Genomic DNA, 7129 nt, shown 5'->3' on the forward strand with positions numbered 1-7129 from the left:
TCGTCCGTCAGCGCGCCGTAATGAGCTCTCCCATTTTACCTCCAAATTCTAAATCCGAGTCAACTAATTAAGCGACTAGCGCCAAATCTATTTCCCCTATTCTTTTATTTACTTTTTTAGTTAACGGAATCATATTTAATTTCCCACTTTTTTTTCACCGGTTCCGTCAATCATTCATCCACACGTGTCATTTTTGTCCCGAAGTTCTTTTAACTGTATACGTGTGCTTCACCTAGTGGACGACCTATTTTCAGTACGTTAATTTCACCCACATGGGAAAATAGCTCGAATTTCGTTATCCGACGGTCACTACGTGGAGTATTCTTCGCTCTATGAATTTCCACCGTCAGATTGTCCAGTTTAACACTCGCCGTCTGATCGAATTCAGTGGACCAATCTCACCGTTGAATATTTGGAAAAAATTGAAATTCAAAATCTCGAGAGGGAGAGAAACGAAGAACGTAAGCCTTTCTTGCTCGTCTTCTTGTTCTGTCCATTCGTACTGTATACAAATAATCATTATTGCATAGCCCTAGGCGTCGTCTCTTTTAGTTTTCCTTCTCGTCGGCTATCCTCGAGCATCAAACTGCTTATGATTTCAGGTACTAGAGGTCAGCTTTGGCGTAGAAGTTTTTCTTTCAGTTCCGAATTTGCATATTTTTGTGCATGATCTTTACCGCTGCTTTTGGACTGTGATTCATGCCTGAAATTCAGAAGATTGAGTTGATTTTCATGAGTTTGAATTATTGGTAGCGAATATGCGGATTGAGGAAGTTTTTGAAAAAGATTTGAAAATTGCTGGTTAGAGGTTTGATATTTGAAATTCAAATTGAATGGGTGAAGTTGGGAATCGAGATATGGATAACTTACCCCTGTTAAATGCACAAACTGATAGTGCGGAACCGGGTAATGTTGTTTCATCTGATGTTCCTTCTAAGAAACTAGCTAGGCAGCTGGATTTTACGGGGTCTGTTGGTGCAGTCTTGCCGGAGCATCCTCATTTTCAGTCTCAGCCTCGGTGTCAACAATCAGAGTCGCCGGCCGTCATGGTGGTGCAGAGTCAGTCGCAGCCACAGTCCCCACAACATTTGATGGTTTTGCCCATTGTAACAAAAGCGCCTCATCCTGCGAGGTCTGCTTGAGATCTTTTGCTTTCATCGACGCGTTCTTTCAGCTTTGTCAAATCTTTCTCTGTTTCTTTCTGATGGGGAAGTGGGGGTGGGATTTCGTTAAATTGTTTCCATTTTTATCAGAGATCTGTATTAGTAAATAAATTGGCTTCCGAGTGTGATAGTTGTCAAATATACTGTCGTACCAAGATTACCATTTTTTTTTTTGTTTTTTAATTTCATACTTGTTACATTTAATTCTGGACTTTGATATGTCATTTACTCGAAAGTTCCCGCCCCCTTTACCCCGGAATTAGAAGTTAATTCATTTTGTTTGAGGGTTAGATTTTGTGCTTTTTGCATGTGGGTCTTTAGTCATTGCTTAGTTTCATCTCGTCAATTTAAACTATATATATCACATCTTAGCTTTGTAGCTTTTGTCTCATTATGATAGCGTAGGCAAATAACTTCAATAAATCGAGGCAAAGGAAAGCTTATAACTCTTTCTGTATTTTCTTTTAATTTTATTTGTCATTTTCCCCCTTTTCTGATCAGTATGGTTTGACATTGTTTTCCCTTTACTATATTCTAGTTCTGACCTTGTCTTTAATGTGGATCAAGATGTCTAACTCTATTGACAAGGCGACTTCAGTTTGAGTGTGTTCTTCAAGTTTATCAGTAGTAAATTTGAATTCAGTGCGAGGTCATGTTTTTTAATCGTATGTGCTTCTAAGAATGTTTGACAGCTTGGGATAAGTTTACTAATTAATGTGTGACTCAGTATTTATTTATTCTTTTGGCCAGAAAGCCAGATTCCCCGAAGTCAAGATCAAGATCTAATGTTGAAACAAAAGATGCTACTCCAAAAAAACAAAAACAGTGTAACTGCAAACACTCACGCTGCTTAAAGCTGTAAGAATATGATCTATATGCTTTTACAAAGTTGCTTAAACCGATTTTTAGTTTGGTGCTAATGCAGCTTACTTATCAGAAGTCCATTGCCTTAATATAGTTATTCTGATCAATACTTATATATGCCTTCACACGCTCTTATGTAATTTTGTAATATGTATTAGTAGTTTCTGGATTTTGATTCTCTTTGGAACTCCTTTAGTTGCTTTTACTGTTTTAGCTAACCCTTGGTTGTCCCCATGTTGAAATGTTGGAAGTACTGCAGTCAAGTATTCTTTTGCAATTTTTGGATAGTAGTGAGGTGAATGTTGTTTACATTTAAAATCATATTTATTCCATAATCATCATAAATATTCATTTTCCTCCTTTCAGTTCAATCTATGGTCATTTATTCCGTAATAGATTTTCGGAACGAGTGTGAAGGATGTTTTAGTAATATTGATTACTTCGATTATGATATGGCCACTGGTTGCATTACTCTCTTATGTGGAGTCTGTTCTACATACTCCTTCAAAATACCATAAGTAGCAGATCAAAATTATCTCGATTGTCTTCTTAATAGGTGTTTAGGGAATACAAGTGAAATAACCTAATAATGTGGACCTTTTGTACCTTTTTCCATTGTGAACTTTAGTGTGAATATGGGGAATTGGCTGCCTTCAAATGTTCATCCTACCTGAAAGGCTGAAACAAAAATTAATTAACAGGTACTGCGAGTGTTTTGCATCCGGAATATACTGTGATGGTTGCAATTGCACAAATTGCCATAACAATGTTGAGAATGAAGCTTCTAGGAGAGAAGCAGTCGAAACTACTTTAGAACGTAATCCAAATGCATTCCGACCAAAGATTGCTAGCAGCCCACATGGAACACGAGAGAGCAGGGTATGTGTGTTAGTCTGAGTCTGATCATTGACGCTTTTCATTGTGGTTATTGTGTCTATATGTCTGCATATATATCCATTAACTGTTATGTTTTTGGTTAATTTTTGGTGCTTCAGCAAATCATTTGAGAAATTTTTTCCCCTTCTATGCAGTTAAATAGAAAATAGCAGTATACCATCTGAAGGGCATCAGATTAATTTTCTAGAGAGGATGTTACTCTGTTGTCTTGATTCAATTGAGGAAATAAACACAATTCTGGTTCTGGAGATGTTCGGATACCTAGTTGAATTTAAAGCTATCATTACTGGTTCCAAGTTTTCCATGGACTGATAAGTCAATGTTATGACTACATTTTTTGCACACATTCAAAGAATACTTTTAGAGAATACATGTTTCATTTTGCTAGGGCCTAGTGTTCCTGTCATTTTTCCTCATTGAATTTGAATCTCTTTATTCTTATCTTATCATTTTTTACTTGGTATATGCAAATGAATTTGATGTGTTAGCATCACTGCTATACAATATAGACATAGTTCATGTTTTATTTACAATGAAATGAACTAGTTTGAGCACCTGTAGGATGAAATTGGAGAGGTAGTAATGCTGGGAAAGCACAACAAAGGATGCCATTGCAAGAAATCAGGTTGCTTAAAGAAGTATTGTGAGTGCTTTCAGGCCAATATTCTATGCTCTGAAAACTGTAAGTGCATGGACTGTAAGAATTTTGAAGGCAGTGAAGAGAGACAAGCTCTTTTCCATGGTGACCATGTCAACAACATGGCTTCTATTCAACAGGCAGCCAATGCTGCAATAACTGGAGCTATTGGATCCTCTGGTTATGCTTGCCTTCCCACTTCAAAGAAAAGAAAAGGCCCAGAGCTATGCTTTGGCCCTGTAGGGAAGGATTCCCCTCTCAACAGTATGCCACAATTTCATCAGGTAGTATCTTTAGAATATGAAATTTTGATTTCTGATGGAAACTCTTTCCTTAGTATGCTAACATCTTAATGTGGTGTCCTCTGATAATAATAAATTACTTTTTGTAATGGTGTTGGTTATAGTCTGTTCTTAAAATAATTGGGAACTCTTATTTTTGTTAATAATAAAGTTGTATACAGTTGTATGTTACATTTTATGAGTTGGGGTGCGTGTTCCAGTCACTAACTTCCTTTTTGTTTTATCAGGCAAATAATATAATGGCTTCAGGCACGTTTACATCATCTCCCTTCCCAGTTGCTCATGTTGGTAGCCCTGCGGCACCGGGACCTTCAAAGTTCTCATTCAGGTATCAGTTGAATGGCTTCTGGCATTTGTAGTAATGCAGTCGACCAGCTTTCTTATTGAACTGAACATGTACCATTTTTTAAGGTCCTTATTAGCTGACCTCATCCAGCCGCATGACTTGAAGGAGCTTTGCTCAGTTTTAGTGGTGTTGTCAAGTGAAGTTGCAAAGAACCTAGCAGGTAACGTGTGCTCAAAATTTCTGCACAAGATGATTGGATCGATGTATGCCTACATACACCAATAAGAGTTTCTATTCATCTTGTCATTGTAGCCCGAGTTCCTTTATAACCAATTAAGCTTTTGGTGATTAGAGTCAGTTCAATAACTGGTACACCCACATAATTTTCGTGGTTTTCATATATATGGATCAAGTGGGTCTGTAGGACAGAGGTCATGATGTCTGATGCAAACTGTAGTCTCGTAGCTATAGCTCTTGTATTACCACTTAATTCCTTATCAGCATGGTAGCTCTCTATAATTGGAGGGATATTTCTTTAGCAAATATCTGCTTTGAGAATATAACTACAGAAAAGAAATTTACCTTGAACCTCGTTAATTAGCTTTTGAAGGTTAAAAAATAACGCACTGGGAAGGCTTCCCAGCAGCATGATCAAATGGTGTAATCTGTTTCTCTTGTTCTGAAAACACACCCATGTTGATTAATCATTGTTCCTCTTGGGGTGTTTAGTTAGAAGACCGTTTCTGTTACGATTTTGACAGTTATCTTCCTCTTTTTTGGTTTAATTTTTAAGAATTAGTATGCTCCCAGACCCTCGATGAACTAAGCATTAATTGAACTCCATAAATGACACAAAACTAAGAACACCTGTAGAGACTGAAAAATCATTTTACATCTCATTTCTGTTAAGCATCCCCTTCTCAATTTTGTGCGGCAATGCAAGTTTACTAGATGCATGGTACTTATCAAATTGTGCTGTGTTTCCTTTTTTCACTCCCAATGACTTTGATTTTCTCTGAATCCACAATTTTAGCTACGTTTAAGTGGCAGCATGGTGCATTCTCTTTCTTTTCTGCTTTCTGATTCACCTATCTGGCATTAGTTTTAAGATCTACCTAATTGCAACACATTTTAGGCTTTTGGCTTGTTTATCATAAATTTAAACCTTATAGTGGTGTGGACTACCCAACTGAGAATTCTTTATATATCTGTCCAGAGCATAGAAATACTGTGAAACAGATAAATGACCGGCCACAGATTTTTCGTGCTTCATCAACTGGAGATATGTCACAGCGTCAGAAGGCCGAAGTGAAAGCTGCAGATGGTGAGTGTGGTAGTTCAAACCAAAGTGAAAGGAGTGTACATGACAATTCTAATTCAGATAGTTCGAATACAACACGGGCAAGGCCGATGTCCCCTGGAACTTTAGCTTTAATGTGTGATGAAGGAGATACAATGTTCATGGGAGCTGGTCTAGCTGATGGGTTGGCAGGCCATGATTGCAACACATCATCACATGTGCCTGATAAGTCTTTGTCAGAAGTCTACATCGAGCAGGAACGGATTGTGTTGACAAAGTTTCGAGATTGTCTTAATAAACTCATCACTCTGGGAGAGATAAAAGGTAAGCTTGTGTCTCTTGATATAAGCTAATAATATAACTGTGTAGAGAAATTAAGGTTTATGTTTATATTATGTGTTTGCCATGTATGAACTATCTATGCTCTTGGATATGGATATTGCAGAAACAAAATTCACTTCTAGAAGCGAATTGGGGAACGAACATCACAGCAACAATTTCACCTCAAATAGTGGGTGCCAACAGAGATCTATTAGCAATGGGGTCGTAAAAAATGTCGCTCTCTCAGCACCTAGAATACCACCAGTCGGCACTGCAGCTCATCATCCGAATAACGATCTCGTACCCAATATTCTACCCCTTTCTAAAAATAGGAAGAATAAACCACAAGTTGACAGAGAAGTGTAGGAAAAGCCGAAGAAAGCAACTGGCGTGTTGCTCAATCTCATTGATCATTCAGATTTGCTTCCTGAGACTGGTCTATTCAAGTTAGTTGCCCCATTTTGACGTATATTATTGGTTTTTATATCATCATTAGAATTCTAGGAGAATTTTGTGTTCCAAATTCCATTCGTAGATAGAGATCTTGTAATTGCTAAATCATTGTACGAGATAGATAACAAAGAGCAATAATTCATCCCTTTTTTTCTTTTTAGGAAATAATTCATCCCATTTGATGACCAATGAAATAAAAGATTAGCATCATTATGCATTTTTGTTCACTTAGACTATTATAATGGAATATTATGTAATTGTCATTCTGAGAAATATTTTGACAAGGATCAAAGTTTCAAAGTTTGAATTGATGCCTATGGAATTATTTATCCATACACTCTTGAAAGAGATTTATATGAAGTGGAGTATAATTTATTGAGTTGTGAAGCTTTCGAAAACTTCAGAATACAAACATGTGAATTAATTTCTTTGTATTTGTTTCAACATTGGAAAATAGTTCTTTAACTAGCGAATTAAGGAACGCAAAAGAAATACTCTTATTAACTCATCTAAATTAAAAAATTAAAGTGGATTTAACATGGTATACAAATGTCAGGCACATTGTTTGTAACAAATTAACTGACAAACAGAATAACGCAATATCAAAAAAGAATAACGAATATAGTGATGGTAATCCTATTCGGTGTAATATCACCTATGAGAAGTTGTGTCAAGTGGAAAGAAACTTCACTATAGAAAAAGTTTAACAATTACAACAAAATACTTATCTGATAGAGGCTTTTAGTGACTCACGTATAACTTACTCTTAGGGTTGGCAACGGGTCCGGGAGGGGTCCTCCGTCTCCCATTTGAAGGCGGAGACGGGAGTGGGGATTCCTCTTGGGGAAATGGGGTCCCCATAGGAACCCATTCCCCGTTTCCTCCTGTTAATTCCCCGTGGGGATT

At 37.1% G+C, this 7129-nt stretch overlaps 1 protein-coding gene across 1 annotated transcript; it reads left to right on the forward strand.

Moving 5' to 3' along the window:
- Positions 1 to 441: 441 nt before the first annotated feature.
- On the forward strand, positions 442 to 6450 carry LOC120072250 (protein tesmin/TSO1-like CXC 5). The gene is made up of 8 exons (XM_039024674.2): positions 442 to 1132; positions 1914 to 2021; positions 2729 to 2906; positions 3486 to 3845; positions 4091 to 4191; positions 4275 to 4369; positions 5366 to 5773; positions 5895 to 6450. The coding sequence occupies exons 1-8, from the start codon at positions 834 to 836 to the stop codon at positions 6134 to 6136; spliced, it is 1791 nt and encodes a 596-aa protein (XP_038880602.1). The 5' UTR covers positions 442 to 833; the 3' UTR covers positions 6137 to 6450.
- Positions 6451 to 7129: the final 679 nt, after the last annotated feature.

This window comes from Benincasa hispida, chromosome 2 (genome assembly GCF_027475165.1).
Source record: "Benincasa hispida cultivar pf3 chromosome 2, pf3_genome.v1.1, whole genome shotgun sequence".
Lineage (NCBI taxonomy): Eukaryota > Viridiplantae > Streptophyta > Magnoliopsida > Cucurbitales > Cucurbitaceae > Benincasa > Benincasa hispida.

What these genes read in the sequence shown, in the direction of transcription:
- LOC120072250 (XM_039024674.2), top strand. Translation starts at nt 834, where the DNA reads ATGGGTGAAGTTGGGAATCGAGATATGGATAACTTACCCCTGTTAAAT. An exon ending in AAAGCGCCTCATCCTGCGAG is followed by an intron (nt 1,133 to 1,913) that starts GTCTGCTTGAGA and finishes TCTTTTGGCCAG; the next exon opens with AAAGCCAGATTCCCCGAAGT. An exon ending in CACTCACGCTGCTTAAAGCT is followed by an intron (nt 2,022 to 2,728) that starts GTAAGAATATGA and finishes ATTAATTAACAG; the next exon opens with GTACTGCGAGTGTTTTGCAT.